The sequence below is a fragment of the Ornithorhynchus anatinus genome, chromosome 3 (genome assembly GCF_004115215.2).
Source record: "Ornithorhynchus anatinus isolate Pmale09 chromosome 3, mOrnAna1.pri.v4, whole genome shotgun sequence".
NCBI lineage: Eukaryota > Metazoa > Chordata > Mammalia > Monotremata > Ornithorhynchidae > Ornithorhynchus > Ornithorhynchus anatinus.
The window spans coordinates 51,724,988-51,751,205 of NC_041730.1; the positions used below are offsets into that span (position 1 = coordinate 51,724,988).

The 26,218-nt window shown below is 45.4% G+C and overlaps 1 protein-coding gene and 1 long non-coding RNA gene across 2 annotated transcripts in view; both read left to right on the forward strand.

The window, feature by feature from the left end:
• Positions 1–14,933, forward strand: part of LIN54 (lin-54 DREAM MuvB core complex component) — an 88,632-nt gene extending 73,699 nt beyond the window's left edge. Inside the window, exons 12-13 of the mRNA XM_029060551.2 lie at positions 8,863–9,065; positions 12,311–14,933. Of these exons, the coding sequence (XP_028916384.1) occupies positions 8,863–9,065; positions 12,311–12,512 (405 nt within the window). The 3' untranslated portion in view covers positions 12,513–14,933. The remainder of the gene's footprint in view (positions 1–8,862; positions 9,066–12,310) is intronic.
• Positions 14,934–18,677: 3,744 nt separating this feature from the next.
• Positions 18,678–24,700, forward strand: LOC103165290. The gene is made up of 4 exons (XR_003758052.2): positions 18,678–18,964; positions 20,737–20,786; positions 21,457–21,524; positions 23,814–24,700. It is a non-coding gene; the product is annotated as an uncharacterized LOC103165290 (long non-coding RNA).
• Positions 24,701–26,218: the final 1,518 nt, after the last annotated feature.

A 26,218-nucleotide genomic window follows, 5' to 3' on the forward strand; every position in this document is an offset into this window, starting at 1 on the left:
TCTTTTATCTTACTCCCCCTCCCTTCTGCACTTTCTATGCATTTGGGTCTTTACTCTTTAAGCCCTTGATATTCACCCCTCCTGCAGCCCCACAGCACTTCTGTACATATCGTAATTTATTTGTGTTAAGGTCTGTGTCTCCCTCTAGACTGTAAGCTTCTTGTGGGCAGGGAACTTATCTACCAACTCTGTTGTATTAAGCCCTTGGGAGAGTACAATACAATGCTGTGCACATAGTGAGCACTTAATCAGTGCCATTGATTGAAAGTACAGTACAAAAGAATACATATAGATGATCCCTGCCCATAAGGAACTTTCAGACTAAAGCAAGAGACAGATATTAGAATAAGTTACAGATGAATATGTACATAAGCCCTGTGGATTTGGGAGAGGGGTGAATATCAAAGTGCTTAAAGGGAACAGATCCAGGTGCACAGGCAATGCATTCATTTAATTGTATTTATTGAGTGCTTACTGTGTGCAAAGCACTCTACTAAAGCACTTAAGAAAGAATGCAGACAGGAAGGCTTAGATACGGAAGTGAGGGTTTAGTTGGAAAAGGCCTCTTGGAAGAGATGTGATTTTACTAAAGGTTTGAAGGTGGGAAGAGAGGTGGTCTATCAGATATGAAATAGGAGGGAGTTCCAGGCCAGAGGGAGGATATGGGCAAGGGTGGGCAGCGAGCTAGACAAGCTCAAGGTACAGTGAGAAGGTTGATGTTTGAGGAATGAAGTGTGTGGGTTGGGTTGTAGAAGGAGATCAACAGGGGAATAGAGGGTGTGTGTAGATATGTGTATATACACACCTTTGCCAGGGACCATTGGTGTGAGGAGTAGAAGTACTGAGATAAATCAGAGAATAGAGTCCTGATCCAGGAAGTGAAGGTTAACTCTTGAGTTCCAAAGGAGAGTGATGACTTGATTCCAGAAGCCTGAGGCAAGAAAAATCCCAGAAGGGCTAAGCAAGGACAAATTGATCAGTAGTGTTCATTAAGCACCTGCTAAGCACTTGGGAGAGTACAGTTGAAAGGTCACATTGTCATTCAGGGTTATGGATGGTTTGCAGAGCCTAAAATAAAATCTAGGGGTGCAGATGTAAAAAAATAATTGGGATATTGGTGGGTTGAGATTTTGGGAAAGACTTGTTTTGTATTGTGGGCAACAATATGCATATAGCATTTGTTTTTCTTCTCTATTAACATGATTTATTAACACTGTAGGTTCCTCTCTATTCTTCCCTGGACTCTGGGGCTAGAGTAGACACCTCTTACCCTCAGCCTTGAAACCCTGTATGGATGAATTGTTCAGTTCAGCTGTGTCTTACATGACCAGCCCAAACAACCCGGAGGATCCTTCAGGAATGAAGTGGAAGTTGAGGCTCTGAGGCTTGCTGCGGTGGCTGTGTAGACCAGGGTGGCTGGGAGAGATGTGGGGAGATGGGCCATGTACCGTTTTTGATGCCTACTGATGCCTCTAGCCACTGACACTACCATTAATCAAGTGGCAGAGCCTCAGAGGCTGGCCCCAGAGAGGTCTTATTACTGTAATAATAATAGTAATGATGGTATTTGTTAAGCACTGTCCTAAACTCTGGAGTAGATACAAGCCAATCAGTTTGGACACAGTCCCTGTTCTAAATGAGGCTCACAGCATTAGTCCCCATTTACAGATGAGGTAACTGAGGCACAGAGACGTTAAATGACTTGCCCAAGGTCACACAACAGACAAGTGGCAGAGCCAGGATCGGAGTCCATGTCCTTCTGGCTGTCATCTACCGCCCTCCTGGTCCCACCTCCGACTTCTTCAACCACCTACACCCCTTTCTCACCTTCCTTCTCTCCTTCTCTCTGCCCACTCTGATCCTCGGAGACTTCAACATCCATATGGATGTACCCGATGACTCCTCTGCCGCCCGCCTGGAATCCCTCCTCGACTCTGCCGACCTCCTCCTCCACCATACCGCGCCCACTCACCGACTCGGTCACACCCTCAATCTCGTCATCTCCTACCGCTGCACTATCTCCTCCCTCACCAACTCTGAAATCCCTCTCTCTGACCATAACCTTCTCACCTGCCTCATCTCTCACACTCCCTCCCCCTGCAAATCTTTGCTACTCCCCCCCAGAGACCTCCGCTCTCTTGATCCCACCTGTCTTTCCAAAAGCATCTCTCCTCACCTTGCCGCCCTGTCCTCACTTCCCACTCTCGATGATCAGGTCTCCGCTCTCAACTCCACCCTCTCTACTCATCTCGACTCTCTCGCCCCCCTTTCCCTCCGCCGCTCTCGCTCCACTAACCCACAGCCCTGGATCACCTCCTCTGTCCGCCTCCTACGCTCCTATGCTCGAGCTGCTGAGCGCTCCTGGCGAAAGTCCAAGCACCAAGCTGACCTCACACAGTTCAGATTTATCCTTTCCTGCCTTAACTCTGCCCTCTCCTCCACCAGGCAAAATTTCTTCTCCTCCCTCATCGACACCCATGCCCGTCACCCCCGCCAATTGTTCCGGACCTTTAACTCTCTCCTTAGGCCCCCTGTTCCTCCCCCTCCCCCATCTCTCACCCCCAATGATCTGGCCACCTATTTCCTCACCAAAATCAACACAATCAGGTCTGAGCTCCCCAAAGGCACCCCTCCCCCTCTCCCCCCCACCAACCCTCTCCCCTACTTTTCCATCCTTCCCTGCAGTATCCTCAGAGGAGATCTCCTCCCTCCTCGCAAGTGCCACCCCCTCCACCTGCGCCTCGGACCCCATTCCCTCTCACCTTATAAAAAACATCGCCCCTGCCCTCTTCCCTTCCTTAACTTCTATTTCTAACCATTCAATCTCCAATGGCTCCTTCCCCTCTGACTTCAAACATGCCCACGTCTCCCCCATCCTAAAAAAAACCCGCTCTTGACCCTACTTCCCCCTCCAATTATCGCCCTATCTCTCTACTGCCCTTCCTTTCCAAAATCCTAGAACGAGTCGTCTACAATCGCTCTCGGGCCCGCAATCTCGGTGTCATCCTTGACTCGTCTCTCTCGTTCACCCCACACATCCTATCTGTTACCAAGACCTGCCGGTTTCACCTCTACAATATCGCCAAGATCCGCCCTTTTCTCTCCACCCAAACAGCTACCTTACTGCTACGGGCTCTCGTTATATCCCGGCTAGACTACTGTATCAGCCTTCTCTCTGACCTCGCTTCCTCCTCTCTCGCCCCGCTCCAGTCTATTCTTCACTCCGCTGCCCGGCTCATCTTCCTGCAGAAACGATCTGGGCATGTCACTCCCCTTCTTAAACACCTCCGGTGGTTGCCTATCGACCTCCGCTCCAAACAAAAACTCCTCACTCTAGGCTTCAAGGCTGTATATCACCTGGCCCCATCCTACCTCTCCTCCCTTCTCTCTTTCTACTGCCCACCCTGCACGCTCCGCTCCTCTGCCGCCCACCTCCTCACCGTCCCTCGGTCTCGCCTATCCCACCGTCGACCCCTGGACCACGTCCTCCCGCAGTCCCGGAACGCCCTCCCTCCTCACCTCCGCCAAACTAATTCTCTTCCCCTCTTCAAAACCCTACTTAAAACTCACCTCCTCCAAGAGGCCTTCCCAGCCTGAGCTCCTTTTCTCCCTCTACTCCCTCTACCGCCCCCCCTTCACCTCTCCGTAGCCTAACCCTCTTTTCCCCCCATTTCCCTCTGCTCCTCCCCCCCTCCCTTCCCATCCCCTCAGCATTGTACTCGTCTGCTCAACTGTATATATTTTCATTATCCTATTTATTTTGTTAATTTTGTTAATGAAATGTACATCGCCTTGATTCTATTTAGTTGCCATTGTTTTTATGAGATATTCTTCCCCTTGACTCTATTTATTGCCATTGTTCTTGTCTGTCCGTCTCCCCTGATTAGACTGTAAGCCCGTCAAACGGCAGGGACTGTCTCTATCTGTTGCCGACTTGTTCATTCCAAGCGCTTAGTACAGTGCTCTGCACATAGTAAGCGCTCACTAAATACTATTGAATGAATGACTGTTTGGGAGAGTACAGTTAAAGTATGACATGATCCTTATACTCACCTTCCCACCACGTTCTTTTCCTTTCCTCTTCTCCCTCTGTCTCCTCCCATTCACCCTCTCCAAGTCCTGCTTCTCCTTTCTCTCACCCTCTTCGCCCAAGCCCTCAACACTCTGCCCTAATAATCATCCTGGTATATAAGTGCTTACTAAGTGCCACGTGTTGTAGTAAGTCCTGGGGTAGTTAAAAAAATAAATCATATCAACCACAATCCCTGTGCAATATGGGGACTCAAGGTCTAAGAGAGGAGAAAGAACAGAGATTTAATCCCCATTTTACAGATGAGAAAACTGAAGTACAGAGAAGTTAAATGTCTTGCCCCACGTCAATCAATAGTATTTTTAACAACAATAATAATAAGCGCTTACTATGTGCCAGACACCTTTTGAAGTGCTGGGGTAGATGAATTCATTGATTTCATTCATTTATTCAGTTGTATTTATTAAGCAATGTATGCAAAACACTGTACTAAGCACCTGGGAAAGAACAATACAGTAATAAAAAATGAGAATCCCTGCCCTGCAGCCAACTCACAGTCTAGGTGGCGGGAGACAAACATCGATATAAATAAATAAAATGACAGATATTTACCCAAGTGCTGTGGGGCTGGGAGGTGGGGAGGAACAGCAGAGGAAGCAAGTTAGGGTGACGTAGAAGGGAGTGGGAGATGAGGAAAAGTGGGGGTTAGTCTGGGAAGACCTCTCAGAGAAGATGTGCCTTCAGTAAGGCTTTGAAGTAGGGGAGAGTAAGATACAAGGTAATCAGGTTGGATACAGTCCCTGTACCACAGAGGGCTCACAGACTTAATCTGCATTTTACAGATGAGGGAACTGAGACCGAGAAGTGAAGCCCAAGATCACACAGAAGACAAGTAGCGGAGCTGGGGTTAGAACCTATTGAGTGTTTACTGTGTGCAGAGCACTTGGGAGAGTGTAGTATAACAGAGTTGTTGGACACATTCCCTGCCCACAATGAGCTTACAATTAGTGGGGGAGACAGACATTAATATAAATAAACTATGGATATGTACATAGGTGGTGAGGGATTGAGGGAGGGGTAAATAAAGGGTGCAAATCCAAGCGCAAGGATGATGCAGAAGGGAGTGAGAGAAGAGGAAATGAGGGCCCAGTCGGAGAAGCCTTCTTGGAGATGTGCCTTCAATAAGGCCTTGAAGATGGGGAAAGTGATGGTCAGATGTGAAGAGGGAGGGCTTTCTAGGCCAGAGGTCAGTGGCGAGATAGGCAAGATCTAGGTACATTGAGTAGGTTGGCAAAGTGTGCAGGCTGGGTTGTAGTAGGAGAATAGCGAGGTGAGGTAGTGGAGCATGGTAATTGAGTGCTTTAAAGCCGATGATAAGTTTCTGTCTGATGCAGAGGGGCAAGGGCAACCACTGGAGGTTCTTGAGGAGTGAGGAAACATGGACTGAACATTTTTGTAGAAAAATGATCTGGGCAGCAGAGTGCTGTATGGACTGGAGTGGAAGAGACAGGAGGCAGGGAGGTCCACAAGGCGGCTGATTCAGTAGACAAGGCGGAATAGGATAAATGCTTTGATTAATGGAGAAGCAGTGTGGAGAGAAAAGGGCAGATTTTAGTGATGTTGTGAAGGTTGAACCAACAGGATTTAGTGATAGGTTGAAATGTGGGTTGAATGAGAGAGATGAGTGGAGGATAACGCCAAGGTTACGGGCTTGTAAGACAGGGAGGATGGTGGTAGTGTCTGTAGTAAGCTCCTTATCTTCCCTCCCAAGCCCTGTCCTCTTCCTGACTTCCCTATCACTGTGGATGGTATGACCATCCTTCCCATCCCTCAAGCCCGCAACCTTGATGTCATCCTTGAATCAGCTGTCTCATTCACCCCACACATCCAATCCGTCACCAAGACCTGCCAGTCTCATCTTTATAATATCGCCAAGATCCACCCTTTTCTCTCCACCCAAACGGCTATCTAACTGGTACAGTCTCTCATAATATCCCGGCTGGATTATCATGTCAACCTTCTCTCTGATCTCCCTTCCTCCTGTCTCTCCCCGCTCCAGTCTATTCTTCATTACGCTGCCCGGCTCATCTTCCTGCAGAAACGCTCTGGGCATGTCACTCCCCTTCTTAAAAACCTCCACTGGTTGCCTATCAGCCTCCGCACGAAACAAAAACTTCTCTCTGTAGGCTTCAAGGCTGTCCATCACCTTGCCCCCTCCTACCTCTCCTCCCTTCTCTCTTTCTACTGCCCACCCCGTAAGCTCCGTTTCTCTGCCGCCCACCTCCTCACCATCCCCTATTCTTGCCTATCCTCCCGTCGACCCCTGGGCCACATCCTTCTGCTGTCCTGGAATGCCCTCCCTCCTCACCTCCGCCAAACTAACTCTGTTCCCCTCTTCAAAGCCCTACTGAGAACTCACCTTCTCCAAGAGGCCTTCCCAGACTGAGCTTCCCCTTCTCCCTCTGCTCCCTCTGCTCCCTCTGCTGCCTCTCTACCCCCCTCCTTCACCTCCCCTCAGCTAAGCCCCCTTTCCCTCCCTTTCCCTCTGCTCCTCCCCCTCTTCCTCAACTTCCCCTCAGCACTGTGCTCATCTGCTCATTTGTATATATTTTTATTACCCTATTTTGTTAATGAGATGTACATCCCCTTGATTCTATTTATTGTTATTGTTTTTGTCTGTTACCCCCGATTATACTGTAAGCCCGTCATTGGGCAGGGATTGTCTCAATCTGTTGCCGAATTGTACATTCCAAGTGCTTAGTACAGTGCTCTGCACATAGTAAATGCTCAATAAATACTAATGAATGAATGAAAGTCAGGAGAAGGACAGGGCTTGGGTGGGAAGGTAAGAAGTTCTATTTTGGACATGTTAAGTTAGAGATGTTCCAATGCTTAGTTTTCATTCAGTCATTCGATCGTACTTATTGAGCGCTTACTGTGTGCAGAGCACTGTACTGAGTGCATGGAAAGTACAATTCGGCAACAGAGACAATCCCTACCCAACAACGGGCTCACAGTCTAGAAGTGGGGAGACAGGCAAAACAAAACAAGTAAACAAGCATCCATACCATCGATATAAATAAATAGAATTATACTTCTTTGCATGTCATAAATAAACAGAATAATAAATATTTACATATATATCCCAAGTGCAGTGGGGCAGGGATGGGGGGAGACAGGGTGATGGGCAGGGGAGGAGGAGCATAGGAAAAGGAGGGGTTCAGTCTGGGAAGGCCTCCTGGAGGAGGTGAGCTTTCAGTAGTGCTTTGAAGTGGGTAAGTGTGATAGTTTGGTGGATGTGAGGAGGGAAGGCATTCCAGGCCAGAGGTAGGACGTGGGCCAGGGGTCGATAGTACAGTGCCTGGCATGTAGTAAGTCCTGAACAAATACAGAAAAAAAAAAAAAAGGTATCAGCTGGACATCCACACAGGATTGTCCTGGAGGCAGGCAGAAAGGTGAGACTTTAGATCAGGTGTGGAGAGGTCTATTTGGGAATCATCAGAGTGGAGATGGTAGTTGAAGCCGTGGAACGAGTGAGTTCTCCAAGGGAATGGGTATAAAAGGAGAATAGAAGGGGGCTGTCACCCACCACCTACGGATGGGTTCATTCCAGAATTGGTGCAGTGAGAGAGAGACTGGATCAGAAAGCTTTTTTTAATAAAAAATTTATTCCACAAGTTGAATTGAACTTCTCTTTCATGAAGGATGTAGATATATATTTATTTTGGACGTGGCAAATTGATTTTCTCTTTCGGGAGGAATATGATATAATGATATATAGAAGCTTCCCTATTAGGAGGAATATACTCATGTGTTACTTGTGTGTGGCAAAACACCTGGGTCTCACCTACAAATGCTTCCCACCCAGGAAGAATTCATTTATGCCTTGTTCGCATGGGATGAGGCAGCTAGCTTCCACCCACAAACACTTACCACCTGGGAGGAATCCATTTATGCATTGCACGCCCGTGGAGAAGCACCCTAGATTCCAGCCCCATGATGGTTCAGTGGAACACTCACCCATCCCACGGCTCCTCACTTGGTATAGGCAGAGCGGGCAACCCGACCCTCTGGGCAGATGTGACTTGCAGTTGACTCCTATGCTCCTACGCGCTTCCAGCTTCAGTTTATCCAGTCTCCGCCCTCCCCTCTCCTTCGTATCTGATTTGATTGGCATGGGGGTGAGGGGCACCTTTATTCCTGGCTTGGGCCATCAACCTAGCGGTTTTGGTGAGTTGCAGGGTCAGTATCCCACCCACACTTCAAAGTTCCGCTTTGCTGGCTCAGGCAGTCATGAGATAGCATTTGACCCTGAGATGGTGGATACTGTGGTTCTCCTTAGGACAGGGGTCCAGAATTGAACCTTGAGGGACTCCCACAGTTAGTGGGTGGAAGGCAGAGGAAGAGCCTGCGAAAGGTCCCACAGCAGGCAAGTGGCAGAGCTGGGGTTAAAACCGAGATCAGTCTTTCCACTGGGCCAAGCAACTTCTTATCAACTTCACCACGCCCACCCCTACTCCAACCCCTCCCCCTACCCCGCCTTCACCAGTGCTCCAAACAAGAAGTTGGCTTTTATCCTCTACTGATCATCTTGCCTTTCCCATTCCTTCATCTCTTCTTTCATCTTTTCTGCCTCTCCCTCCTCCCTGCCAGCTCTGTCCCCCGGCATTGAGGAAACCATAGATTTGATTCTTGGGTGGTGTTTGTTTAAACTCTCCGTAAACCATAGATTTGCCACCCCAAATATTAAACATCGCCTGAATTATGTATTATGTACCAACTGTTGAGCTGGTCAGAGTTTCACTCTTTCTTGTTGGATTTTTTTTTAAAAGGCAAAAATAATGTGTTCCTCCATCTGTAAGTGTATTGGATGCAAGAATTTTGAAGAAAGTCCAGAACGAAAAACACTGATGCACTTGGCAGATGCTGCAGAAGTAAGGGTGCAACAGCAGACAGCAGCAAAAACAAAGCTATCCTCGCAAATTTCAGACCTGCTCACCAGACCAACCCCAACGTCGACAAGTGGCGGGGGAAAGTGAGTAAATGGCTGGAGCCTTAATTTCCTTGTAGCTGCTTCTTTTTCTACTACCCAGCCCTGCTGTTGGTCCAGTGGAAAGAACACCGCTTTGGGAATCAGGAGACCCGGGTTCTGGTCTTCTTTCTCTGCCTCTAGCAGGCTAATGTGGGCAAAGACTGCCAGAGTATTCCCAGTGTACTATATCCCTGCTTGCATCTTTACTCACTGTACCTCAGGCCCTAGTGGGAACATGACTGGCAGGGATGAGAGTCTTCATGAAGTGCTGTGCCAGCCACTAGAACACTGACCAGTTCCTCTGTGCAAGTTCTTTGTTCTGAAATCTCAGGCCTGAAGACACATCTGTCAGTTCTGTTGGGAGACTCCACACTCGTTACTTGTTCCTTTGATGATCCAGGATGTTGTGGATGTGGCTGCTCGATAGGGAAAGGGGACAGCAAATACTAAGTTAATCACTGTCCAGGATGCTGGAAGAGTCCATTTGTTTGCTGTGTGGGCCCACCTATATCAGAATCAGTACTGATATTTCCTCTCTGTTGGTAGCTATGCTTCCATGTACCTGACAGGCAAAGCTTGTTGAGTCATCTGAGTCACCCATCTGAATAATCTGAGACGTTACTCAATGTATATTTACGATGCAGGACATGCAGACTTCAAAAATGAACAACAAAATGCACAAATTATGTATTGAGTTTAATAATAATAATGGTATTTGTGAAGTGCTTACTATGTGTCAGGCACTGTTCTAAGCACTGGGGTAGAAACAAGGTAATTGGGTCGGACACAGTTCCTGTCCCACGTAATGCTCAGTCTTAATCCCCATTTTACAGATGAGAGAACTAAGGCACAGAGAAGTAAAGTGACTTGCCCAGGCTCACCCAGCAGACAGGTGGTGGAGCCTGGATTAGAACCCATGACCTTCTGGCTCCCAGAAGCGGTGTGAAGTAGTGAATAGAGCACGGGCCTGGGAGTTAAAAGGTCACGGGTTCTAATCTCAACTCTGCCACTTGTCTGCTGTGTGACCTTGGGCAAGTCACTTCAATTCTCTGGGCATCAGTTCCCTCATCTGTAAAATGGGGATCGAGACTGTGAGCCCCATGTGGGAGAGGAACTGTCCAACCCGATGTGCTTGTGTGAACCCCAGTCCTTAGTACAGTGCTTAGTACAGCCCTTAACAAATACCATAATTATTGTAGGAAGGTCATGGTCTTTAAAACTGAGACCTTATCCCATGCACTTAAGTTAGATTCTATTCCAGAATCAGTGCCAATGTAAAAGTTGAACCTTAAAGGTAAGTAAAAATTGCACTGAAAATCCCCCTATCTTTCAGCTCCTCCCCCTCCCCATTCCTACACCCCAAATTTGGCTCCTGATTCCCTCGTTTTTGGTACTCCACTATCCTCTCCACTCTCCCCTTTTGCTGTTCTGGGAGGGGTTTTTGTTATTGTTTGAACGTCAGTCCCAGATTCAGCTGTTGCCACTGCCATCTAGTAGCCCTTTTTCCCTACTCCTTCCTGGCTTGTAGTGATACCTCTCCACCCTAAGACTGGGAGGGAAAAAGGAAGGGATGGCACAGCACTTATACATATATTCATAATTTTTATTTATAGTGATGCCTGTCTCCCCTTCAACACCGTAAGCAGGAATCATATTTACCAACTCTGTTATATTGTACTTTCCCAAGTACCTAGTACAGTGCTCTGCACACATTAAACGCTGAGTAAATATGATTGATTGGTGTTGGTAGTCATGCATACAGCAACATCTGTTGCCTCCATCCTGTCCCAATCTGTCCCTGTTTTCTTTCCCGTGGCACAAGCATCATTAGTTTAAAATGATGAGCCCTCGTGGGGTGGAGCCACAAAAGGTGAGGCTGACTTTGGTGTGTAGGAGAGGGTCAGAAAAGTGGCTTGGACCAAGGGAGAGAGAAGGGAGGAGGGCGAGGGAAGGAGGACCAGCAAGAGAATTGACTTGTAATGACTGGATGTAACATTGGGGGCAAGGTTTATGAGTTCTGGAGCATGTCATAAAATAATGCAGGATGAATTATTGGGATGGCTATAACCTGGAATACTTCTGTAATATATTTCTCTCAAATATAGCTACATTGTGAACACTGAGTAGGGTTTATTGAGCACCTTACTAAGAGCTTGGAAGAGTAGTACAGTTGAGTTGGTAGACACAATCGCTGCCCTTGAGAAATTTACAGTTTAGTGGGGGGTACAGCTTCCCGTGGTAGGTTTTGTTCCAGAACCAACTCCAACACTTCCCTCTGCTTAAACCATCTTCCCCCGCTCAAATCATCTTTCTAAAACTATGTTCTGCACTCATTTCTCCATTCTTCCAAAACCAGAGTGGAGAAATGGGTGCAGAACATAGTTTAGATTGATTACCCATTCATCTCTGCATCATAAACTTCTGATCATCAATTAAGGCATATTAACATATTTATTGAGCATTTACTGTATGCAGAGTACTGTACTAAGCGCTTGGGAGAATACAATACAAAAATAAATAGGCGTATTCCCTGCCCACAACGAGTTTACAGCCTAGAAGGGAGTTCATCAGTTCTCTTCCTCTTACCTTTCTATTTATTCCCTTCTTGCCTGTTATACCCTAGCTCGCCCTCTACATTCCTTCCAAGCTCACCTCACTGTGCCTCACTCTGTAGTCTCCCACCTCTGCTATTGTTCAGAATTCCTTTATGCCCTTCAAATCCACCAAACCACAGTTCTCCCCATCTTGATGACCCTTCTAAAGTCTCACCTCATTGAGGAAGCCTCCCCTGATTACTTTTTCTTCTCCCTATGTCATTTCCTCTCCACGGTCATCATAGCACTTTGTGCCACTTTTGTACTCACAGCCTGTCAACACAACTTTCAATTTACATATTCTACTATTTGAGTACTTATTCTTCACATTTGTAAATTGCCACTGCAGTGTGATGTAGATTACAAACCCCTGTGAGCAGGTCTTCTCCCTGTGGGTTTTTTTTTGGGGGGGGAAGCGGGGAGGAGAGGGAGATTTAAACACTTAACTATGTGCCAGACACTGTATTAAGTACTGGGGTATGTGTAAAATAATCAAATTGGACAATCTCTGTTTCACAGCCTTAATTCCCCATTTTACAGATAATTGAAGCACAAAGAAGTTAAGTTGCCTAAGGCATAGTACAGTGTTTGCACACAGTAAGCGCTCAATAAATTCTTCTTTTAGCAAATACTGAAGGTGCTTTTCTTTTTCAGATTACCATTTACATTCGTAACCAAGGAAGTGGCTGAAGCAACATGCAGCTGTCTCCTTGCCCAAGCTGAGCAGGCAGAGAAGAAAGGAAAGTCCAAGGCAGCAGCAGAACGGATGATACTAGAAGAGTTTGGACGCTGTTTGATGAGAATCATTCACTCGGCAGGAAAGGCCAAAAGTGATCCTTGTACCATGAATTGTTAATTCCTGCACAGAGACAGTATAAAAATGTTAAGGCACAGGGACACCTAGTTTTCTAGGAGAGTGATACAATAATGCTTCTATGTTAGTCCAGTGCTTGTTTGAAAAATATTTAGAATGCATAATATTGAAAGAAGACATTTTAAAGTCACGTTAAAAGAAGGGGTTGTTTTAAGTATTAAATCTTATTAGGGTAAAATTTTCTTTGTGTTTGTACAGCTTTTAACTTGCTTGGGTTCTATTGTTCAGAATGACTGAAGAGCATTTGTAAATTATTGTCTTATCTTATTTTCAGTGGATAGCATTGCATTATTTTGTTCAAAATCTAAGAAAGCAAAACTGCTATTGCTTATGAGCAGATGTCCGAACAGGCATGAAAAGTTAGAGTAAAAAAGTGTTGAGATAATATTCCTTATTACGATCAAATTTTAAGGACTATACTTTTCACTCTGGCTTGGTAGGGTGGGCTTGTGAGAGTCTGAGTCATAAGGTTAATATCTAGAAGGGCAGCATTTAAATTGGAAAGTGTTAATATTTTAAAAATATTTTAAAAGCAAAAGAGTAAGAAGTTTCAGAGGATGGACAGCAAGTACATCTCCATCATAGGAGTGTTGTGGGATTTCTCCATTTCCCATGACAAAGTGTTGGTTGGGTGGTATCCTAGTTTAATTATCTTAATTTCTTGGTATTGAAGAGACATTTGTGTGAGTTAAATACTTTGTTTTAACAGAAAAAAAATCAAAGTTCTCTGTATTGATCATAGGAACTTGCTCTGGGATCTAGGCAAAACTTGATTACATGATGGTGAAGCAGTCGAATATGAGAAGGGCTGAGCTAGGCTGGATTAGGCTAGTATGGAACCAATCCCAAGTGGGACAGAAACGAGCTCAGAGGGCCATATCACCAGGGAGGTAGCTGGAGGAAGGAGAGTTTCATCGTATCACGTTTCTTCTTTCCCTTTCCCCCTGCCACTCCCAGGCTTTGGTTTTGTCATGGGAAATGAGGTCAGAGTTTAAAAGAAATTATTTACACCTGATATGACCAACTGCCAGTTCCTTGCCAGTGTGGGGCCCAGGCCATATTGACTTTGCCTGAGCAGTAGGGTCTGCATTAAAAATTAACAAAAGGTTCCTGTCAGGCTCAAGCCAAGGGTGACTTAGGCTAGTAGGATCAAACTCGTAAAACCTGCCCCCTAAAGAGCTCTCGCTTGGGTCGGTTTTCTTTTTCTTATGAAAATTTTATGATAATTTTATGATAATCATAGTAGTCATCCTGATCAAAGTCTCTCCAAATGAATCAAAGAATCTGATTTGCAGTATGACTCCTGATAGATCTTTCATAGTATAACCTTTTTTTAAAGGGCAGTTTAATCTAGCTTTATTTTAGCTCATGGTCTTCAAATGCACTATATGGTTATCAGGACTCTCCAAATCAACTCCGTAAATGAGAGTTGGGTGTAAGGAATCTTGGCAGTCTGAGATTTTTCACATAGTGGCTCTAAGGACCTAGGTAATTTTCTTTAACTCAAAACTAATCAGAGAACCTGTTGTCCCAGGACTTTAGATCTTCTAAAGCAAACTAACCATGTTGGAATCTGATATTTGGGTAAAATATCTCTCCTTGAAAATTACAAGATTAGAAGTGCTACATTTCTTTAAAATACCTATAGTTTTAAGTGGAAGGGCTACAGTTTGCACTTGTAAGAGCAATGTGTAGAATATATCCATTTAAACCACCCTAAAAAGGAATCCATACTTAGTAAAGGATATCTTTTTGGGGGGGTTGGGGGGGTTGACTTACAAATTACTGTGCAGTAACTTTAAGTGTAGATAATGCAGATATTATTAATGATTCAGCCTAGTATGTCCAGCTAAGGTTTGTATAAATGTAAATTAGTGTAAGTGGATAAAGTAATTCCCTAATCAAGTTATTTTTGAAAGGGTTGCAATACTTTTGGGGGGCTCCAACTAAGCCTCTGTGTGTCTTATATTCTGTGTTTTATTCTAATTGCACCTTTGTGATGTGTATTTATAAACAGTATGCAGAAAATGTTTGTGAAATTTGGATTACAGTTGTAGATTATGTATAATACGTTTTTGATGTTTTTGTTGTAAAGACATGAAGGTGCAATTCAATGCTCTTTGTTCTAAAAGTTTTCAACAGCCTATTGGAATATTAAGCATTTCCCTCTGGTTAGTGTTGACTAAACTTTCTTTTTGTACCTAGCCATTGGCATCAAATTGCTGAACAAGACAAATATTGGGGGTGGGCAGAGGGTATCATTTTCTAGTTCAGTTTACATCTAAAGGTAGAAAAATAAAATTTATATTTACTAGACCTGTTCAATAAATACAGTTTTCTATATTATAAAGACAAAGTAAGATAAATCAGAAAGGAATAAACATTTATACTGTTCTTTAAAAATGATCTCTTCTGCGTGTGTTTAGTAGGCTAAACTACTGGGTTTACCTAATCACGTATTTATAGTTGACCTTCATTTTGGAAGACAGTGATGCTGTCGGTGGGATTTCATCTGTGTGAGTTACTGAGGATAGTGAATCCATAAAAATAGACTGGGATAAGGGACAAAGGAGATTGCCGTATGGCACTCCTGATTCTTCTGCCAGAGCACCAACTTTATATGGACGTTAGTTTGGGAGGAAGCGGGGTATTCTCGCCACGAGAGCATGTGCTTGCTTTTTGCCAGGAGTGGATGGTTAATTACACTGAGCCATCCCCAGAGATCCAGGCCTCTCATGGCCAACAGCATACACTGCGAGTTGGATGCAGGGAGAGCCGGTGCAGACTACAGATGTAGGATGTGTACTCCTTGGAGAAGGTACAAAGGACTGTGTCCATTCTGATTAAACTGTATCTGCCCCAGCACTTTGAATACTGCTTGGCACCTAGAAAGCACTTAGCAAATACTATTTTTTAAAAAAAGAGGGAGAATGGTTTAGTGGAAAGAGCACAGCACTGGGAGTCAGGAGATCCGAGATTCAGGTTCTAGTCCTGATTCTGCTATTTGCTGGCTGAGTGACGTTGAGTAAGTCATTTAACTTTTATTTTTTAATGGCATTTGTTAAGTGCTTCTGTACTTAACTTCTGTACCAAGTGCTTAGTACAGTGCTCTACACACAGTAAGTGCTCAGTAAATACCATTGAATGAATATACCAGGCACTGTACTAAGTGCTGGGGAAGATATAAGCTAATCAGGTCTCTGTCTCAGTTTAGTCATGCAGTGCCCACCAATCTGATTTTCAAATAACTAGCCCAGGGCTTAGGAAGAAAACTTTCAAAATGTTATTATTGGGGGTTTTCTTCTTCTTCAGCCACCGTTGAGTGGAATTCATACTGGCTGTATTGAGAGCTGCCAAAAACAGTGAAATTTAGCTATTGACAGAAAACCGCAAGTTCTTATAGGAGTCTTATTGGTGGAAAATACTGCAGAAGCAACACATTACAAAGACAAGTAACCAGGAGTAACTTTTTAGGGGACTTTGAAGGAGGGAAGGGGAGTGATTTAACCAAAGGGAGGGAGGAGAGGGTTGCAAGCACAGGCAAAGGGCCAGACTATCCCTCTGGGAAAGTGCATGTCTTAGTGGGAAAATGCATGGTCTAGTGGATGGAGCACGGGCCTGGGAGTCAGAAGGTCCTGGGTTTCTAATCCTAGCTCCACTGCTTGTCTGCTCTGTGACCTTGGCCAAGTCAGTTAACTTCTGGGCTTAAGTTAACTCATCTGTAAAATGAGGATTAACACTGTGAGCCCCGTGAGGGGCAGGGACTGTGTTCTACCTGATCAATAATAATAATAATAATAATAATAATGGTATTTAAGTGCTTACTATGTGCCAAGCACTGTTCTGAACACTGGAAAAGATACAAGGTTATCAGTTTATCTCACTTGGGGCTCACAATCTTGATCCCTACTATACAGATGAGGTAACTGAGCCCCAAAGAAGTGAAGTGAGTTGCCCAAAATCACACAGCTGACAAGTGGTGAAGTTGGGATTAGAACCCACCATCTCTGGCTCCCAAGCCCGGGCTCTTTCCATTAAGCCACGCTGCTTCTCTTCCTCGGGATTTAGAACAGTGCTTAACACATACTATTATTAGGAAGGCAGAACCTGAGAGCTAAGGCCCAGTTCTCTCATTCAGATTCGCGGGGCTACAGGCCATCTCGGGCGGGTGGTAATAATAATGGCATTTGTTAAGCGCTTACTATGTGCCAAGCACTGTTCTAAGCTCTGGGGTAAGTACAAGATAATCAGGTTGTCCCTCGTGGGGCTCACAGTCTTAATGCCCCTTTTCCAGATGAGGTAACTGAGTCCCAGAGAAGTGACGTGACTTGCCCCAAGTCACCAAGCTGACAAGCAGCAGAGCTGGGATTTGAACCCATGATCTCTGACTCCCCAGCCCGGGCTCTTTCCACGGAGCCACGCTGCTTCTCAAAGAGACTTGTACATTCCAAGCACTGGGTACAGTGCTATACACACAGTAAGCGCTCAATAAATGCGAGTGAGTGAGTGACCCCTGGGCCACATCCTCCCACCGTCCTGGTACGCCCTCCCTCCTCACCTCCGCCGAACTAATTCTCTTTCCCCTCTTCAAAACCCTACTTAAAGCTCACCTCCTCCACGAGGCCTTCCCAGACTGAGCTCCCCTTTTCCCTCTGCTCCCTCTACCCCCCCCTTCACCTCTCCACAGCTAAACCCTCTTCTCTCCCCTTTCCCTCTGCTCCTCCCCCTCCCATCCCATCAGCACTGTACTTGTCCGCTCAACTGTATATATCTTCCTTACCCTATTTATTTTGTTAATGAGATGTACATCATCTTGATTTTATTTATTTGCCATTGTTTTAATGAGATGTTCATCCCCTCGATTCTATTTATTGCCACTGTTCTTGTCTGTCCGTCTCCCCCGATTAGACTGTAAGCCCGTCAAAGGGCAGGGACTGTATCTGTTACTGATTTGTACATTCCAAGTGCTTAGTACAGTGCTTTGCACATAGTAAGTGCTCAATAAATACTATTGAATAATATTAATGTTGGTATTTGTTAAGCGCTTACTATGTGCAGAGCACTGTTCTAAGCGCTGGGGTAGATACAGGGTCATCAGGTCGTCCCATGTGAGGCTCACAGTTAATCCGCATTTTCCAGATGAGGTAACTGAGGCCCAGAGAAGTGAAGGGACTTGCCCACAGTCACACAGCTGACAAGTGGCAGCGTGGCTCAGTGGAAAGAACCCAGGCTTGGGGGTCAAAGGTCATGGGTTTGAATCCCCGCTCTGCCACTTAGCTGTGTGACTGTGGGCAAGTCACTTAACTTCCCTGGGCCTCAGTTCCCTCACCTGTGAAATGGGAATTAAGACTGTGACCCTCACGTGGGACAACCTGATTACCCTGTATCTCCCCCAGTGCTTAGAACAGTGCTCTGCACCTAGTAAGCGCTTAACAAATGCCAACATTATTAAGTGGCAGAGCTGGGAGTCGAACCCATGACCTCTGACTCCGAAGCCCAGGCTCTTTCCACTGAGCCACGCTGCCCGTCGAAGGGCAGGGACTGTCTCTGTTACCGATGTGTCCCTTCCAAGCACTTAGTACAGTGCTCTGCACATAGTAAGTGCTCAATCAATACGTGTGTGAGAGTGAGTGAGTGAATGAATGAATGAGTGAGTGAGTGAATGAATGAATGAATGTGTGACTCTGGGCAAGTCACTTAACTTCTCTGTGCCTCGGTTCCCTCATCTGTAAAATGGGGATTAAGACTGTGAGCCCCACGTGGGACAACCTGATTCCCCTATGTCTACCCCAGCGCTTAGAACAGTGCTCGGCACATAGTAAGCGCTTAACAAATACCAACATTATTATTATTATTATTATGAATGAATGAATGAATGAATGAATGAATGAATGAATGAATGAATGAATGAATGAGGTCGAAGCGAGGAAGCCCTCGGGCCCAGCGCGCACAAACGCCTGAGGGGCGGGACCCCGTGCCGGGGACGGCTCGCGCCCTCACCCCGGATTGGCCCGACCCGCCTCGAGGACCCCCATTTTAGCCAATCGGCCGCGGCGCCCCGTTAGCCAATAGGAGAGGCTGTTACTGGGCGGTGGCCGTCGAGCGCGCGCCTCTTTTCCTCAGCCTCGCGCCGGCCTCCCTCCCTCTCTCCCGCTCGCCGCCTTCCGCGCTATGGCGGGAGCCGCTGCTCTGCCGGCCCCGGGGCCACCGGAGCCACCGGAGCCCCCAGGCTGACGAGGGGGAGGCCTGGCCGACTCCCGCCCGGCCTTTCCGGAAGAGAAGCTCCTTTCCCTGCGCTTCGGAGGGGAGGCCGGCCGGCCTGCCTCCCCGCGCCCCCGTGGCCTGCCTCCACCGCGGCGGGTTAGCCTGAATTAGGAAAAATTCAGAATGAAAAGTTCTGAAAAATGAAAAACTGGATGACGCCGGTGGAAGCGGTTAGTATCTAGGAACGCAGCCCTCGGGCAGGGAGAACGAGACGGGGAGGGGGGGAAAAAAAAAACTGGGTTTCCAGCCTAAGCAGGGATCCATGGAGATCTCCTTAATAAATGCGGCTTTTGCTCGGCGCCAACTCTGTCAGACGCTGTACTGAGGGGTAAAAGCAAGGCGATCAATTTTAATATCGTGGCTCGGTGGAAAGAGCCCGGGTCGTGGGTTCTAATCCCGGCCCCGCCACGTGTCTGCTGTGTGACTTGGGGCCAGTCACTTCACTTCTCTGGGCCTCCGTTCCCTCATCTGTAGAATAATCACCACCTCATCACCTTGTATCTTTCCCAGCGCTTAGAACAGTGCTTGGCACATAGGAAGCGCTTTACAAATACCATCATTATCGTTATTAATGTTCTCATTTAATAATAATAATGTTGGTATTTGTTAAGCGCTTCCTATGGGCCGAGCACTGTTCTAAGCGCTGGGGTAGACACAGGGGAGTCAGGTGGTCCCACGTGGGGCTCACGGTCTTCATCCCCATTTTACAGATGAGGGAACTGAGGCCCAGTGAAGTGACTTGCCCACAGTCACACAGCTGACAAGTGGCAGAGCTGGGAGTCGAACTCAGGACCCCTGACTGCAAAGCCCGTGCTCTTTCCACTGAGCCACGCTGCTTCATTTGACTCGCCTGTTTTCATCTTGTGAGCTGCGGTAGCTTCCTTGCCTCTATTTGGGGCTGTAATAATACAGATTTACGAGGAAGTTTCGTAAATCGTACAGGGCCCTCGGATACTTGAAACCGGGGCCGCGGTGTGCAGTTCATTCATTCTTATTTATTGAGCCCTTACTGTGTGCAGAGCACTGTACTAAGCGCTTGGAGCGTACAATTCGGCAACAGAGACAATCCCTGCCCAACAAGGGTGTGCTAATCTGGAACGGCGACCCCCGCCCCAGGGCTGTTTTATGCAGTTTTTTGCCTCTTTGACTCATCTCGAACTTGCTTTCCTCGTGTTAACATGTCGTGATTTGGGTGCCCCGATATAATATACTTTTTTTTTTTTTGCATTTACCCCAGCAGTTGGAGCCACGTGCTTGTCCTTGTGGTAAACGTTACCAACAAAGTGAGCCGCCAGGGAGAGGGGCGCTGGGATTAATTAATTAACAATGGTATTTGTTAAACGCTTTCTATGCGCCAGGCACTGTACTAAGCGCTGGGGTCGATATAAGCAAATCGAGTTGGACACAGCCCCAGTCCCACGTGGGGCGCACGGTCTCGATCGCCATTTTACGGGTGAGGTAACTGAGGCCCAGAGAACTGAATTGACTTGAGCAAGGTCACACAGCAGATATGCGGTGGAGTCGGGATTAGAACCCGGGACCTCCCGAATCCCAGGCACGTGCTCTATCCGCTTGGCCGGGATTCTCGAAACAGAGAAAAGCCGAAAACCCATTCGGGTTCATGGGCCAGAATAAAGATCTGGTGGGAATCGTGATTGAAGCCGCGGCCCCCTAAATTAGGTCATAAATAAACTGAAGATCAATAAACGGAAGTTAGTGTGCTTGGGTTTAGTTGAGCCGAGGTCGATTACTTTATTTTGTAACGTTTTGTGCATATCCGATGATTAAACCACCTTCACTGCTGTTCACATTATGAGCGACTGATTATTTTATGTCTGAATGAGGATATGTAATCCTGATTTAATGACAAATCCGATCACTTCAGGTTTTTTCAAGAACGCTGTGGTTTGGCAAACTTAATATTTTATAATTGTCCTTGCAGAAACTAACAAAAAGAAGACGCACTCTGGAGGTGCCTCCATAAATGTGCAGGTGAGGTGGCATAGAGAAGCATGTAGTAAAATATCTTAAAGAGATCGTAATGCATTAAATTTTGAGGGGGGAAATGGGAAGTTAATCGATTGGCTCTTATAATCTGTAAATTGGGCTTCTGATTTATATAATAAGCGAATGTTATGTAATTTTACATAATCGTAACATAATGAGAAGCAATGTGGCCTAATAGAAAGAGCAGGGGTCTGGGGCCCAGCTCTGCCACGTGTCTGCTCTGTGACCTTGGGTAAGTCACTTAACCTCATCTGTAAAATGAGGATGGAGACTATGGCTCCTACATGGAACATGGACTGTGACCAAACTGATTTGCCTGTATCTGCCCCAGCACTTACTACTGTGCCTGTCACTCAGTGAGCACTTAATGTATACCCTCAAAAGAGAGAATGTTGTTGGTGTTTTACCCATATTTAGCTTTATGACTTTTAGAACATTGATTTTAAAATGAAAGCTTTTCCAAGTGTCCAATGATTAAAATATTTTCACTGCTGTTCACATCATGACTTGCTGTGATTATTCTATGTGGATGAGGACATGGTATTTTAAAACTGGTCAAAATTACTGATATTTTTCCTGTTAGGACTATCATCTGGAAGAGTAAGAACTTTCTATAAACTCTAAAAATGAAAATTTTTGTTTTTGTTTGTAAAAGTCAGTGTTGAAGACCTACAAGTGTACCTAAGCGAAAAATAGAAGACAGAAAGCTGCTATTATTTTACTGTAAGTGATTTGGGATTGGACTGATCACGTGTCATTTTTATTCATTTAAATATCTGATTTTATTATTTTTACTATTAGGGATTAACTTTTTGAAAACAATAGAACTTGCAGTATGTTGACATAGCTTTTGATGGCTTGTATATTGAGTAGAAGTAGAAATCCTGGCAGTGTGGCTTTGTGGTAGGCAGGGGAGTTGGCTTATATTGTGGCATTTGTTAAGCAGTATATGATACACTGAGGAAGATACAAAATGATCAGGTCAGATACAGGCCCTGTCTCACCCGGGGCTCAAAAGTAGGAGGGAGAACAGGTATTTAATTCCCAAATTGCAGATGAGGAAACTGAAAAGACACAAATAAGGTACCCAGAGTTATCCAAAGTTACCTAGCAGGCAGATGGCAGAGTCAGGATTAATAGATTGGTCAGGTCCCCTAGTTCCCACTCATGCTCTTTCCACTGACCTACACTGCTTCTCTTGTGCCTAACCCACTTTTTAGCACAGTGTTTAATAAATTCCATCACTTATTTATTTGGGGTGATTTAGACAAGTATACTAAGGCCAACCTATTCACTGTAACTTGGTCTCGTCTACTTATTCACCACGTCCGGCCTTTGGTTTAGAACACCCTTCCTCATATCCAACATGATCCCTAACCCCTCTTTCAAAGCCTTATTAAAAACACATCTCTGAGAGGCCTTCCCTGACAAAGCCTTCATTCATCTCTTCTCCCACTCCCTTCATCATCACCCTTGCACATGGATTTGCACCCTTTATTCACCCCATGCTCAGCACCACAACACTTGTGTACATATTTGTAATTTATTTACTTAAATTAAGGTCTTTATCTCCCTCTGTAGGCAACTCTATTATGTTGTACTCCCCCAAGCATTTAGTGAGCACTAGGCACACAGTAAGAGCCCAGTATATACAGTTGTTTGCATGCCTCTCATTCCATTTCTTTTCTGGATTTTTTTCACTGGTGCTATCCACTGGTATTGCTTTCAACTGTGATATCTGAGTGCCTACCTTGTGTATATACAAGATAATCAGGCTGGCCACGGTCCCTTTCCCAGATGGGCTCACCATCTAAATATGAGGGAGAACAGGTATTATCCATTTTCGGGTGAGGAAACAGACACAGAGAAGTGAAGTAACTTGTCCAGGGTAACACAGCAGTCAAATGGCAAAGTGGGATTAGAACCCAGGTCCTCGGGCTCCCATTGCCTGAACTCGTAGTTTCAGATATTCAACTCCCTCCTCAAATACCTTGTCTCCTCCTCCCCCTAGCCCATCTCTTGCTCCTAATGACCTGGCCATGTACTTCATTGAAAAATTTGAAATCATCAGGCATGATCTCCCTAAAATCTCCCCTGCTGCTGTAGTCTCTCCTCCTGCCCCTTCTACTTTACCATCTTTCCCAGTAAAATCTCAAGAGTAAGTCTGCTGTCTCTTAAAATCAGTCCCTTCTACCTGTGCCTACGACCCCATCCCTAAAGTGCTAGGGCACTCCTTCCTCCCTTCCCTGACCATCTTCAACTTTATGCTTTCCAGTGACATTTTCCTCATTGCTTTCAAACATGCCCATGTCTCTATCCCAAAAGAAACTGTTTTGGCTCCATGGCTCCCCCTGATTATTGCCCCATCTCCCTCCTAGCATTCCTTTCCAAACTTCTTGATTGCCCTCTCTGTCTCCACTTCGTTTCCTCCAAATCTCTTCTTGATCCCCAACCCTTACCTCACTCTGCCTGAATCAGAAATCTCTTACCACTGTCTTTAAATAATTGAGGAGCCCCCTCCTCCCTTTACCTCACCGATTTCCTGCTACAAGCCAGCCTGCACATGTGCCTCTTAACCCCTACCTACCCAGTGTACCTTGATCTTGTCTACCTCAGCACCAGCCCCTTGCCCACGTCCTCTCTCTGGCCTGGAACTCCCTCTCCCTTCATATACTACAGACAACCACCTTTAGAGCCTTACTGTAATGTGATCTCCAAGAGGCCTTCCTTGACTAAGCCCTCATTCCCCCTTACTCCCTTTCTCTTCTACGTTTGCCTGTAATCTTGGACCTGTACCTTTAAATCCTTAATTTTCACCCCATTCTCAGCCCTTTAGCAATTAACTTACACATCTATAATTTATTTTAATATCACCCCTTCTAGACTAAGCTCCTCATAGCCAGGGATCGTATCTTCCTACTCATTGTAAGTGCTCTTGATTGATTGATGGTCACTTTTAAATAGATTAAAGTTTGATTTTAGTTCCAGACTAACAAGCATTTCTCTTTTTAGGTCCTTAAAGTAAATTTTGAGTTCTGGAACAGGGAGAAAAACTGCCTACTCTGAGGTCACCACTGATGACCTTGCCAAATATAGTGACCTCTATAATATTCTTCAACCTTCCAGCTGCCTTCAACACCAGACCACCCCCTTCTGGAACCATCTAACTTTGGCTTCACAAGAGAGAGCAAGAGGGATAAATCCAGTTGCTGCTAAGAAGTGTCTAACCAGTTATTTAACTCACCTATTAATATTTGATTAGGTTTTCTTGACTATTTTGGCAATAAAGCATTAAAATTCTCAGGTGGTCTTATGCCTTAGATTTAAAGAAAAGGTATCTCAAAATTCGGAGTTTGGTTAGATTGTTGAATTTGTTGGTAGTTGGATCCTGGAACATCAAGTTAACAATGCATTCTATGTTAAAAGTGGAAGATTGGAAAATCATACCTTTTCTTTCTTGCTAAACTAAAAGTCCTAAACAACAGAAATGAAACTGAACATGCTCCAGCCAAGATTTGAGAACACATGCAACTAGGAGCAGCAACAGGCTCACTTTAGTGTGTGATCTTCCCCTTCTAGGTTGTATGCCCTTTGTGGGCAGGAAATGTGTCTTCCAACTCTGTTAAATTGTAGTCCCTCAAGTACTCAAAAATAAAATTGGATTGATTGTTCTGCCAGGTATGGCTGCAGTGGACTCCAAGAGTATGGATGACAGTATCTACGTGAGTCGACACGTTTGTACCAGAGGAATATGTTAGGCTTTCTAAAGTGCCTACTTGAAAAAGGAGTACTGGACCTAAACTTGATAAGGAGCACAACTTGAAATAATTTCTGTACAATATGGGATACTTGGTTTCTATGCCTTTATAATGTAAATAAATAATGATTTGTGATTTATTGATGCAAATGCTGTTGACTGTCCAAACAAACAAGTGGATGTTGGAGCAAGTTAAGCTGAAGTGGTGTTTGGAAGGCCAAATGACTAGACTTAGCATATTCTGGGCACATATTCTCTGGAGAAGACACCAATGCTAAGAGCTCCAGGGAAACGTGGAAGAGGCAGTCCAGCAGCTAGTTGGATAGAGACCATAATGATAACTGAAGAACTGTTAGGTTACAGATTATGGCAGAAGACAGGATCTTCTGGAGAAAATATCCATAGACTCATAATGAAGTGGAAATGATGGTATGTAATACATGGTGTAGAGTGAATATTGACTGCTCAAAGGTTGATTAATTGTATTTACTGAGTGATTACTGTGCAGAGCACTTGGGAAAGTAAAATACAGCAATCCCTGCTAACAGTCTGCGGGGGGAAGAGGGAGAGATCAATACAACTAAGCAGACATAAATAAAATAAAATTACAGATAATATAAATAAAATTACAGATAGAGCATTTTAAATAAGAATGTCCTAAGTGCACAAGGAAGTACAAGAGATATGTCCTTAATAGGGCGCTTAAAGTAGGGAGAGTGGTAGTCTGGTTTATATGGAGAGGGAGGGTGTTCTAGGCTAAAGGGAGAATGAGAAAGGGGTTGGCATGGAGCTAGATGAGGTAGGCAGAGTTTCACCTTGTTAGACCAAATTATGACTCCCCTCTGCCTTCAAATATGCCCATGTTTCCCATTTTCATTCATTCAATAGTATTTATTGAGCGCTTACTATGTGCAGAGCACTGTACTAAGCGCTTGGGATGAACAAGTCGGCAACAGAGACAGTCCCTGCCGTTTGACGGGCTTACAGTCTAATCGGGGGAGATGGACAGACAAGAACAATGGCAATAAATAGAGTCAAGGGGAAGAATATCTCATAAAAACAATGGCAACTAAATTGAATCAAGGCGATGTACATTTCATTAACAAAATTAACAAAATAAATAGGGTAATGAAAATATATACAGTTGAGCAGACGAGTACAGTGCTGAGGGGATGGCAAGGGAGAGGGGGAGGAGCAGAGGGAAATGGGGAGAAAAGAGGGTTAAGCTGCGGAGAGGTGAAGGGGGGGTGGTAGAGGGAGTAGAGGGAGAAGGGGAGCTCAGTCTGGGAAGGCTTCTTGGAGGAGGTGAGTTTTAAGTAGGGTTTTGAAGAGGGGAAGAGAATTAGTTTGGCGGAGGTGAGGAGGGAGGGCGTTCCGGGACTGCGGGAGGACGTGGTCCAGGGGTCGACGGTGGGATAGGCGAGACCGAGGGACGGTGAGGAGGTGGGCGGCAGACTGATTGTTTATTTAACAATCTTGACCTCACTGTCCAGCCTAGCTATTTCTCTATTTTTCTCTCACTCCTATTCAAACATCTCCAACCTGCTGCTTCGAAGTCCTAGAATCTGGTTTCCACCCTGTAGAGTCCACTGAGACCACTCAGGTTGCCAATAGGCTGCTTTTGGCCAAATCCAACAGGCTCTACTCTATCCTAATTTCC